General features: G+C 41.3%; 1 protein-coding gene across 1 annotated transcript in view; it reads right to left on the bottom strand.

Annotated features, from left to right (window-relative positions):
• SMC6 (structural maintenance of chromosomes 6) overlaps nucleotides 1–13,203 on the bottom strand; it is a 134,156-nt gene that overhangs the window by 20,903 nt on the left and 100,050 nt on the right. Inside the window, exons 22-24 of the mRNA XM_040348559.1 lie at nucleotides 7,305–7,450; nucleotides 6,440–6,565; nucleotides 1,675–1,780 (exon numbers count right to left, since the gene is read on the bottom strand). Coding sequence (XP_040204493.1) covers nucleotides 1,675–1,780; nucleotides 6,440–6,565; nucleotides 7,305–7,450 — 378 coding nt within the window. The remainder of the gene's footprint in view (nucleotides 1–1,674; nucleotides 1,781–6,439; nucleotides 6,566–7,304; nucleotides 7,451–13,203) is intronic.

Here is a 13,203-nt window from a genome sequence, read left to right as displayed (position 1 = left end):
CAACCACAGATTTTTACCACAACATGAATGCTGATGGGAAAAGGGCCTTAAAATGGATGCTTGCCATTGCTTTTGACAGACGTTTTACTCTTCAGCTTATGAAAGCCATTTAGAGCAGGGCCCTCCTAAACCTCTTGTATTGAATTGTATTGCTGCTGTATGGTCTCCCTTGATATTGTAAAGCGCAGTGCAAAACTGTTGGCACTATATAAATCCTGTATAATGCTTTTAGATCGCCACTTCTTAATCTGACACTTTGTATGCATTCTATTGATTTTACTGCCAGTGTAAAGTGGCATACACAAGGACAAATACATGTCCCTTCCTTCTCCTCTGCAGTCATTGACAACTGTGTTCTGCTTCAGTTCCGCTCAACTGATGCTTTTTTTTCTAGTACTTCCTTTAAATTCCTCTAAATCAACCACTTCAATCGTTTGCTTTATAAAAATTCACCACCTATAAGAGCATCCATCAGAAAACTAGCAAGAGAATCTATTGCACATGTTTTGGCACTGTCCGAATATACGGAGTCTATGGAACCAAGTCTTCTCCTTTATTTCCTCTCTGACGGGAAATTTGACCCAACCCTCTCCAGCATTGGCAATTCTCCATCTAGGCGTAGAACGGTTTCTCATAGAGCATAGACCGGTTGTCAGCCACATCCTTCTAGAAGCAAGAGCGACCATTCTGCGCACTTGGAAAACAAATATAACTTCGAATCTCTCTGATATAGTTAGAGTAGTCCATAGAAACCACACGTTCGAACGTTTGATTGCAATCAATTCTCTACAATGTTGTCGATTTGACAAATGTTGGTCTATCTGGCCCAAGAAATGATTAGATTGTGTTAATGATATTGTAACATGGTACTGTTCTTTACTACCTTCCTTGTACTGTATTGCGTGCAAAGTATGTTGTGCATCTTGAGTGTATCGTGTATTTCGTGTGTATCGCCCAACATCTTTTTCTTTTGTTTTGTAATGCTTTATACGAAAGTCTTAATAAAAACATCGTGATAAAAAAAAAAGAAAACTAGCAAGAGAATTTAAAGTAAGGCTTACCTGCAGGTACTGTAAATATCTTCTAAACTTGCACTGTTTAGGAGATATTCACACTGCATGCAGTCACTGGCGCATGTGCTCTGAAGGTCCGGCATATCGCACTCCTGGCCACTCATGTAGCCGGAGGTCGCAAACCCGGAACGAAGACCGGGTGAATATGGAAGCCCTAGCAGCGGTGACAGCGTACCGCTGGAGGGCTTCGATTTAAGGCAAGTCTTGTATAATGTGCATACTGGCACATCATGACATTGACTTGCAGGGGAAGTTATTTTTTGTTTTCCTACCCAAGAGAATAATCTGAGCTACTTGAATCAATGATGATGATTTGCCAACAGGAGTTGAGAACATTCACTCAGATTATGGCTGTGTTTACTTTAAACACCTCATAATGTAAAGATGAAAAACCTAAATACTGTAGACGGAAAACATATTTTTTTTCTGTGACATGATTGGATAACTGAAGTAAGGCCTGTCCATGTATCATTGTTATCCACAACTGCATTGCTATGTTCTCAGTGTGGTTATTGAATAACATTCACTATCTACAAGTTAACGGCAGCGTTAAAAGAGAAGTATGGTATGCCCTGATGCAGACACCTCGTGATGTACTTACGGTAATAGAGAGCGTCTCATTCTTGTGGTCAAATGAGATTTTTCCAGAGTAGCCTCGCTGGGAAAGTAAGGAGTCAAAGTAAAACTTGCATCGCAAACTTAGATATCTGTGCAAGACAGAATAAGGAAAAAAATAAGTCTGTTATATTAGAATTAAGACATTGGCTATTACATTAGTGCAACATTTCCGTTTGTTCTTTTTCTCCTAGCTCATGCTATGAGATGAAGTCCTTGGGCGTTTAGAAGAGCCAAGGTTAAGTAACAAGATTTGCAACTGTCCTAGCAGAGACCGTATCAGCTACATCAATTAAATGGACATTGGGCCATGACTAAATATAATGTCACCCTAAGATCGTTTTCACCACACACAATGGTATCATGAATACAGATGCTGTCTCTTCACATTGCCTTTACAGTAAGGATATTCACTGCGTCACTCACAGGATAACGCAGAAAGAATTAATACAGATCAATTCATTTAGAGGGTTAACCAGCACTGAATACAAAGCAGGCTAGTGGAAGCAGACAGGCAAATAATGCAGACATTTTTATACGGGTCACACAGCACAAATTAAATATGCAGACAAGGAATAGATAAGAACTGGGAACTGACAATTTTTTTCTCCTTAGTGAGGACATGAAAAGCAATAACCTATGTGGCCCCCCAGTGGTGCATATAGAAATCACACCTTGTAGACCTGCTTAGGTGCAGCCTGAACTGGAACATTTCTTGGTTGGTGAACAAAGACAGGTGGTACAATTCTGCTCTTTATATCTTCCGTGGGAAGGTAAACAATTCCTGTAACAAATTCATTTAATGCTTTCCTGATCACGGCTTTCAATCATATGCTGCCACAGGCTAATAGATGCCTGCCTATAAAAACAATTCTTTATTACTCAATCTCAAACACTATGTGTAAGCTGGAAAGTTGTACAGTACATTGTATGCTCTGGAATGAAAGAACAAGGTGCGGACAGCTAACCTAGGGAAACTGGTGTCCTAAGCCGTGGCATATGCCGCCCTTCACAAAATAAAGGCCTGGTCTTCACTTTCTATCTCTATTTATTCAGGGAGAAAAAGTAGCAAGGGGTGTTAAGAACATCGAGATTAAGGAGCTAGTGCTCTGTACCCTCCTTCACCATGGCAGAACACAAGGATATAGCCTTATGGAGGGCTCAAGTATCTACAGACATTTTGCAGGTATTACCTGGTCCATTTCCAGGTCTATTTCCAGGCAGGAACTGAAAAAAGAACTTGAGATACATTTAACCTCCAGAAAGTTTTACCCCCTTCATGGTCAGATCATTTTCTGCTATTCAGCAGTGTGCTACTTTAACTGGTAATTGTATGGCAACGCAAAACTTAAATGTATATAATTTTCATAAGTAGAGCTTTCTTTTTGTGGCATTTCAAATAATAATGAAATGGCAGCGCAAGGTCCTCATTAGAATCATAAAATAATTTATTTCATAAAAACAAAAATAGTACACTTGCATGTTAAAATCTTGGTGGATGCAAGATGAAAACACTGCAGGGTTGTCCACAGTGTGAAGGATTAAAAAAAACGCAAGGACTGTCAGTGTACGAGCCTGTCCTATCCCTCTAGCAGGGAGAAAAAAAAACAAGAAAAGAAAAGAAAAAAAAAATGTTTTTGACAAAGGAGCCTCTGAAACGCGTTACCGCCTTCAGCATCCCCCCCAGAGACCCAAAGGGTCTCATAAATTTAGGCCAAAATTTATTCTGATACATGTCTTTGGTAAAAAAAAAAAAAAATCCCAAATACAAAAAAGTGTACATTAACTGGTTATTGTAAAAGTTACAGGGCCAGATTCATATAGGTAAGCGTAACCCATCTCATTTACGTTACGCCGCCGCAAGTTTTTGAGGCAAGTGCTTTATTCCTTATGGCCTGTAAACTTGCGGCGGCGTATCGTAAATCCCCCAGCGGAATTTAAATTCCGCGGCTAGGGGGCGTGTAAAATTTAAATCAGGCGCGTCCCCGCGCCGAACGAACTGCGCCGTCCGTTAAATATCCCAGTGTGCATTGCTCCAAATGACGTCGCAAGGACGTCATTGGTTTCGTCGTGAGCGTAACTTACGTCCAGCCCTTTTCTGAATCGACTTACACAAACAACGTAAAATTTCAAAATTTTACGCAGGAACGACGGCCATACTTAACATAGGATACCCCTCACATAGCAGGGGTAACTTTACGACGGAAAAAGCCGAACGCAAACAACGTAAAAAAAATGCGCCGGGCGGTCGTTCGTTTCTGAATCGGCGGAAATCCTCATTTGCATATTCGTTGCGTAAAAAAAACGAAAACGCCACCTAGCGGCCGGCCTGAAATTGCAGCCTAAGATCCGACGGTGTAAGACACTTACACCTGGCAGATCTTAGGGATATCTATGCGTAACCGATTCTCTGAATCAGTCGCATTGATACGACCGACAGAACTCAGAGATACAACGGCGTATCAGGAGATACACCGTCGTATCTCTTTCTGAATCTGCCCCACAGTGTCTATAAAAAATTGTATACTGTGTATACACAGTATATGAAAATTGATCAATTCTGATGTACTGACGGCTGCTCCCATTTCTTGAGGCCCTTAAAATGCCAGGAAAGTACAAATACCTCCCATCCCCCCACACTGTACTGACACCAGTGCGGTACAGAATCGTCATATGACTGGTGTGGCGGTGATCAAGGATACTGACTGGCGAGCGTATGTTAAAAAAAATATTTAAATTTATAAATATATTTTTACAGTTTTTACTATTCTAGTGGGAGGATGGAGAAGTAGGTAATGGTCAGATGTGCAGTATGGGTGAGGTAAAGTGGTTACTATACAGGTCACAGCAAAGCCACAGTTGATCATACTGCAGGCTGCTACTCAACTGTTGCCTTTTACTCTATGTCTAAACGAAAAATGTGTTCACTTCAAGCCTGCAACCTGACAAAGCAATGCTGCATGTGTGATAAAATAAGCGCTCATGAAATTTGCCAAAACATTGTGGGGCAGATCCACGTACCTGCGCGTAAGAATGCGCTGGGCGCAGCGTATCTAAGATACACTACGCCGCCGCAACTTATTTTTTTTTTCCGAATCCTCAACGAATTTGCGCCGTAAGTTACGGTGGCGTAGTGTATCTTTGGCGGCGTAAGGGCACAGGATTCAAATAGATGTAATGGGGGCGTGTTTTATGTTAATACGTCGTGACCCGACGTAAACAACGTTTTTCTTTTAACTGCGCATGCGCCGTCCGTGGGGGTATCCCAGTGCGCATGCTCGAAATTAACCCGGAAAAAGCCAATGCTTCCGACGGTGACGTCATTCTACGCAAATCCCTATTTGCGAACGACTTACGCAAACAACGTAAAAAATTCAAAATTGGACGCGGGAACGACGGCCATACGTAACATTGAGTACGCCACCATATAGCAGCTTTAACTATACACCGAAAAAAGCCGAACGAAAACGACGCAAAAAAAAAAAATGCACCGGCCGGACGTACGTTCGTGGATCGGCCCATCATTTACATGAGGTCACGCCTCATTTGCATGGCTCACGCCCACGTCCACCTACGCCGGCTTACGCCTAGGAAACCCAGCGCAGTTTTGGGAGCACTGGCTTTGTGAATTCAGTGCTTGCCTCTCTGCGCTGCGTAGCGTAAAGGAGACACGCTACGGCGGCATAAATGTGCGCTGCTGTCTGTGAATCCGGGCCTTTGTTTCTTAATTCAAGCAGACCTGGACACCTTGGATTAATACAATTTTACAAACTGACTTTGCTCACTTGCTTTTGGACCTAAGAGTAATTGTAGTCTTTAATGAAAGCTGGCAGAGACCTAGGCTTGGCCCCACTCTCCTACTCCCCTCTCCACCCATACCCACTACTTCTCTCTGGAATCCTTTACAAACCCCCTCTTCCTTCTATATTCCTTACTCTTATTTCTTGCTTAAAATCCCTATCAGTCTATATAGGAGGCAGTTGAATCAAAACTCAGTTTTGATTTCTTTGCACTTTGCGAATGTTCAATTATTAAATACTAAAATGTTATAGATTCCCTAGACCTAGTGCATATCTCAATATGTAACTTAGGATCAATAAAAAATGCTGTGGCTCTCTAGGGCATACCTTTAAGAACGCTTATCAAACGTCTTAAACTCAATGTCACCGTTTCATACCATACTGCCCTGATAAATGATTGTAAAGTCTCGTCTTTTTTTAATTTAAAAAATAACAAACATGTTATACTTTCCTTCTAGAGTGGTTTTACACAAAGCAGCCCAGATTCTCCTCTTCTCGGTTTCCCTCGCCGGTTGGCCCCTTCCTCCTGTCGAATGCCCTCACAGCAAGCAGCTTGCTATGGGAACGACAAGCTGAGCTGCAGCTCCTTGTCAATTCAGACACGGATCCCGGGATAGGCCACACCCCCCCTCTCCCTTGATACTCAGTTAGCCAATGATTGACAGCATTGGGAGCCAATGGTGCCGCTGCTGTGTCTCAGCCATCCAGGAGGGAGAGTCCCGGACGGCTGAGGCACTTGTGAATATCGCTGGAGCAAGATCGGGCTCAGGAAAGTATTAGGAGGGGCTGAGGGGGCTCCTACACACAGAAGGTTTTTTTTAACATATTGCATAGAAGTATTAAGATAAAAAAAACCTCTACCTTTAGAATCACTTTAAAAGTTTAAAAAAACAAATTAGGGAAAAAATTGCATATTTAAAGGCAACATAAGACTTTAGAAGGTAGGCCTACCTGAGGAATTGCTGGTACATTTTATATCGCTGTGTCATTATGTCTTCCAACAGTTTAACAAACTTCTTAAGATTTTTAACTTTACTATCCATTTCCTGATATTTCTCTTTTGAGGCATGGTATTCTCTGAAATAAAGTAAAAGACATGACTTGCATAATGATGAATATGAAAAGAGAACTTCAGGTAAAACAAGTAAAAATGTATTGCCTCTTCGGCAGTACTAAGATGCATGGAGTAACTGTGCACAATTTACCTACATTTTTCGATAACTCAAAATTTATTTTTCTTCCCATTGCTTAATAAGCAAATTAGGAAGTACTGTCCGCCACACGATTGTTGTGTGTGTCCATAAACTTTCAATAAGATTGATGGAGAGTATCTTTATGATGTATAAGTAAATAAAGGTACTAATGTGCAAACCACAAACAAATAAGCTAGTCAGTAGCTGCCAACATGCAAGGGTGTTTCTCACACTAAAATCAATAAAAAAGTAGAAAGACGTGGCACTTACTTAATAATCAATAAAGTGCAATAATTCTAGAGGACACTTTTCATTAAGGAAAAACAATGCAATAATGACAAAGCTAAGTCATCATTCAATGTGCAAAACAAGCGACACAAAGTGCAATGAAAATAATGTGTAAAATAAGCAATCAGATATGTGCAAAAAATTATTAAATAGCTGCAAAGTGCACTATACGCCCCAAAAAAGTGTGGATCGATGTATGACATAAGTCCATTCAAAAAGCAGTTCATTGAATAAAGTGCATGTGCATACACGGTGACTTCCAATTCATCCCAACTATTGCCGGCTTGGCGCCCGTCTTCCTCCCCCTCCCTCTCTCATTTAGACCGTTAGCTTACTTTATAATCTCTTCTCGATTTCCATGAAGTTCGCGCTCTGAGTTGATCTTTGCTCTCAGTTTGTTAATTTCTGCATCCAGACTTTTAGCACTTTGAGTGACTTCAATTCTTTCAGGATAAATCTGCTTTGCTTGAGAGATTTTACCCTGAAAAATATTTGAATAATGTTAAATGGAATAAGTGAGGCGATGTAGGAAACCTTTTTTTCCCTTTCATTTAAGTAATTTGTATTAACGTTTTGTGCGATATAAAATACAGACACAAAGAAGAAGAAACAATTTTCACAGCACAAAAAATTCCGGTGCATTTTTCCAAGAGACACACATAAGACCATAGAGAAGGTCAATTTTTTTTTTTTTAAATCAGAAAAGTTTATTCAATTTACAGTTCAGCAACAATATGCATTTCGCAGCAGCATATCCAGAACCATCATGATAAACAATGCACAGGTTACATTACAGCATTTGGAACTTTTTGCGCAATTTAAAATATCCATACATACCATATATGCATATGCTACTAATATCACGCTACCCATTTTCATCTGTCATATCTTTCAAAGTTGGACCAGTGTTTTGTCTGCCACCCATTATACAGGTCTAGTCAGACCCTGCATCACCCGCAGTTGCACCAACTCTCGGGGGCTCAATCCAGTGGTTTCTAAGCAAGGCGCCCATAGCCACTCAAACTTACCCAGGCAACCTTTACGTTGGTAAACATATTTTTCAAAGAAAAGGGCATTTCCTATGTTAGCCACCCACTGCCGATGGAAAGGGGACCCAGGTTTTTTCCCATTGCAATGGCAGTACTCCAGGGGCTTGAAAGCGAGCACAAGTGAGAGTCACCTGTGTGTATTCTTCCAGTATAAGGTCATTAAGAATGTTCAGCAGTATTTCAGGTCTAGGGGTATCTTAGTTTGGAATACCCTATTAAGGGTACCCAGAACCTCTGTCCAGTACCGGTATAGCTTTGGGCACCTCCAGAGGAGGTGAATAAGGTCCCCCCCCCCATCCCTTTGACACCTATAACACTGAGGTTCTGCAATTCCCATAATAGCTGGAGTGAAGTGCGCTCAGTATTATATAAAGTTGGGATAACTTCTGCAAGGAAATCATGGAGCTTAACACCACAGCTTGCAGCTCCCGTTGCCACAGTTTCCCTGACAATGGACCTACATCTCTCACCTATTTATGTCTCACCCTATTAGGGTGTGTATCAAGAAAGTCATTCAGCAGCATACTGTACCATTGAGATATTAAACCCCGTAGAATCAGAGACTGAGGAAATCAGACGGAAAACCCGGAGTTGGCGACAAGGCCCACTGTGTGTCCCTTCCCTGGGCTCTAACTGCATGTTGTAACTGAGCATATTAGAATCGCATGTATTGGGGGAGGAAAAATTTCTCCTGTAAAGCTGAAAAGGGTAATCAGTTCCCCTGTTTAAAGATTAGAGCTAAATGGGTCACCCCATATGCTTTCCATCTAGCGTCCTGCTCCAGTTTGGCCATCTCATCGTATGTTTGGTTACCCCATATCGGGCTGTACGAAGTAAACCCCTCAACCTTATGCAACTGTCAGGTTTTTATACCAAATTTTGTGCATTAAATTATACGTGGAGTACTGTTTTAGAGCTGCACGATTCTGGCTAAAATGAGAATCACAATTTTTTTGCTTGGAAGATAGATCACGATTCTCACGGCGTAACATCATCTTTCAAATTAAAACAAAAAAAATAGGGCTAGCTTTACCGTTTTTTTTATTATTATTATTCATTGAAGTGTATTTTTGCCAAAAAGTTGCGTTTGAAAGACCACTGGGTAAATACAGTGTGACATAAAATATTGCAGCTATTGCCATTTTATTACCTAGGGTCTCTGCTAAAATATATGATGTTTGGGGGTTCCAAGTAATTTTCTAGCAAAAAATATTGATTTTAACTTAAGAAACAAGTGTCAGAAAAAGATTTAGACTTTAAGTGGTTAAACTTCCTGCATTTACACACAAGTTTATCCCTTTGATCTAAGAAGGAAGCATTAGTTACAATGTTTCATGTTGTTAAAAACATGGCAGACTGCCCAGATTTTTTCTTTTGACAGCTGAGTGAGCAGTCTCTACACTTATATGAAGGAATTGACAAACTCTGCTATAGAGATTGTGAGGGGGTTAAATCGAGATCACAATGTTTTAAAGATTAATTGTGCAGCTCTATACTGTTTATGGGATTTGTTAAAAATCCCAGCCTCCTGACCTTCAGGAACAGAATTTGATCCAATACATTTTTAAATAATACTAGTAGCTGATGGTGGGGAGCTGGAGGGAGTAGTTAAGGTAGAGTGAAAGGTACCCACAAGGTGTTTCAACTGGGCCACAACGTAATACGTAATCCAACGTAATGGATTAGGGAGTCTCAAACCACCTACATCTTTGGGTTTTTGGAGCTGTTCTAGTTAATTCTTGGTGGTCTATGGTTTTGGATTAGAGACTGAAAGATAGATTGGACCAGTCAGAACATGGAGGACTATTGGGGAATTATGTAGAGGGTATAATAGTAGGGGCATAAGAATCATTTTAAAGCGGAGGCCCACACAAAAATAGAACCTCCGCTTTTTGGAACTCTCCCCCCCTCCGGTGTCACATTTGGCACCAGGGGGGAGGGGGTGCAGATACCTGTATAATACAGGTATTTGCACCCACTTCCGGGCATAGACCCCCGCGGGGGTCACGCCACTTCCCGTCCCCCCAAGTGATGTAATCATTTCCTCACAGAATGTAACTTGTAGGATTTTTTTTCATTCCATATTAGGCCTGTACCTGGGCATTTCCTAACCCCTCCCCAACCTCTGTTCTTTTGAGAAATGAAAAGAGAGAACACAAAGTCGGGACTGGGAGGAGCCACATTGTCTTATGTAGTGATGGTCTCTGCCCCTTATGTCAATATAGGATAACAAGGACGACGTGAAAAGACTATGACTTCTGCACAGTGTAGCCAGAAGAGCTGAAACAAATCATAGAAAATCACAGATTGCAATGTGCTCGCAAAGCAACTGGGAGACCTCCTTGATTAATCACAAGGGTGTATGAAAGCCCTATTTTTAATTTGCAATTTCAGAGTGTAGTTCTGCTTTTTAAATATATGTACATATTTAAAATGTTTATAGCCTGGCCACAGCTCTAATTTACGATAATCAAATTCAATTAAAGGAGTTCTCTGAAAGGCAGGTAAGTGACAGTTTATTTTGTATATTTTTACAGCCCGGGCACAGCGGGGGTTAAAAGTTTTAGGTCAGAGAACTCCTTTAAATGCAGAAAATGTCCCATTTTTTATAATAAATAAACACTGGACAAGATATCGTTTCCCAAACACTTTCTGGTGCCTATTATAGATTTTTGGCTGCTAATCACCAAAAAATTGCATGTAACTAGAGTTACACCGATACCGGTGCCGATACTAAGCATCTGCACAAGTACTCTTGCAGATGCTCCGATACCTGAAACCGGTTCCTTTGCGATGCGATTTGAGTTCATACAAAATTAATGGGCTCAAGTCGCACTGCAAAGAATCATGTAAGTTGAACAGGAATGTGGTGCAATTCCTGGCCGAATCACAAGCTTTTCCCCCCGACGGCTTCTGTGTGAACCCAGGCTTGTCATAGTAAATCAGCCTGGGTTCACACAGAACCGCATTTGATTCAGATAGGAATTGCACCTCATTCCTGATCAAATGGCATGCGATTCTTTGCAGTGCAATTAGAGTCCATTAAACTTGTAAGGGCTCAAATCGCACTGCAAAGGTATTGGCGAGTATATGACCAAAAGTATTGGTACTTGTACTCGCCGGTTAAAAAAAAAAATGGCATCGTTGTAACCCTAAAATTTACCCCATCACATACTGTTTTTTTTAGAACTTTACTGTTCACATAAAAGCAGAATATGAAAACAAGGAACTGTTGAAACACACCCAGTACACCAAGTATAACTGGACTATCTGTGGAGATCTAAAAAGTAGTGGCCCTGCTGCTAGGATATACCAAGTACTGTTACATATGCAAAATGTCGACAGCAATGCAAGGCAGTTGCATTACATTAAAAAGAAATGCCAACTACAAATTAATTTGGTTCCATAACAGAAAAATGTGGAAGTGATTAACAAGAAAGGTGAAGATTTTCGATATTTGAGAAAGATGTTTCCAAGAATAGTGGATGCCAAGAAAAAAAAGTGGTTCTAAATTATTCTTTACCTTAATGCATTTTTTGCATTAGGGTAAAAAAAACAAACAAACAAAAAAATAAAACACCCCACTAGCTGTTTTTCTCCCCGTTCCTAAACACAATCTGCTCTCTGCTGAAAACAGGTCACAGGAATGCAAAACAAACTGCACTCCTGTGATCAATAGGAGAAGTACAGCCAAACAAGCTTTGACTGGACTTCTCTTGAACCACTTAAGCCCCGGACCAATATGCTGCTAAATGCCCAGAGGCGTTTTTACAATTCGGCACTGCGTCGCTTTAACAGACAATTGCGCGGTCGTGCGACGTGGCTCCCAAACAAAATATGCGTCCGTTTCTTCCCACAAATAGAGCTTTCTTTTGATGGTATTTGATTGCCTATGCGATTTTTATTTTTTGCGCTATAAACAAAAATAGAGCGACATTTTTGGAAAAAAAACAATATTTTTTACTTTTTGTTATAAGAAAAATTGAATAAACTAAATTTTAGTCAAACATTTAGGCCAAGATTTATTCAGCCACATGTCTTTAGTAAAAAAAAAAAATCGCAATAAAAAAAAAATTTGCTTCTTAGCGGCAACAGTGACACTAATACAGCGATCAGAAAAATTATCGCTTAGTGACACTGGCAATAGGGAGTGAAAGGGTGGCAATAGGGAGTGAAAGGGTTAACTAGGGCGGTGATCAAGGGGTTAAAAATTTATTGGGGGGGGGGGGGGGGTACGGGGCTACCCTGGACCTAACACTAACTGGCTGTCACACTGACACTAAATGCAGTGATCAGTACATATATGATCACTGCATTCAGTGACAGTGTGACAGGGGGTGGGGGGGTGATCGGAAGGGGTTAAATGTGTACTGGTGTCAGTTTAGTGTTGGGTGCGACTTACTGCGACTCTTCTCTCATCTCGGCGGTTTGAAAATACCGCCGAGATGAGAGCTGCATCACTTCCTCTGCCTATGTTTACATTTTACAGGCAGAGGAAGTGACACGGCGGCGGCTCACAGGACTGCCTGGAAGCGATCACGAGGGGGCGGACAGAAACCAACAGCCGTCCCCTCGAGTCGGATCGCTCCCGGAGGTAAGCCGCCCGCCGCACGCAGCGGAGGGGGTCCCGATCGGACCCCCGACCCGCTAGAAGGCAGGGACGTATATATACGCCCATCTGCCTGTACGTGCCATTCTGTGGACGCAAATAGTCGTGCGGCGGGCGTTAAGTGGTTAAGGAAGGCATTTTTGTTGGTCCACAGATTAAATATGCCATCAATGATAAGTTCGAAGTTCTGTTATTGGGGCCAGAGGAAATGGCCTGAGAATTTTCTTGGCAACTACAAAGCACAAAACTACATTGAGTTGGATGCCAAACATCTTACAGCATACAAGAACATAAAGTGCAACAAGTCACTGAAGATTTATTTTCTGCATTCACACTTGGGCTTCTTTCCTGAAAATCTAGGTCCTGCCGGTGACAAACACGATGAAAAGATTTCACTAGGACATTGCTGCAATGGAAAAACCTGTATCAGGGCAACTGTAATTCATCAATGCTGGCTGACTATTGTTGGACACTGCAGCGAAATGCACTGGACACTGAGTACAAACAAAAATCAGCAGCAAAAAACACTTTTAGCCCGTTGAACTCAATGCAGCGTGTCAGAAAAAATAGGATTTT

The sequence above is a fragment of the Rana temporaria genome, chromosome 4 (genome assembly GCF_905171775.1).
Source record: "Rana temporaria chromosome 4, aRanTem1.1, whole genome shotgun sequence".
Taxonomy (NCBI): Eukaryota; Metazoa; Chordata; class Amphibia; order Anura; family Ranidae; genus Rana; species Rana temporaria.
Note: the sequence above shows the minus strand (reverse complement) of the source record. Positions and strands in the feature narration are given on the sequence as shown.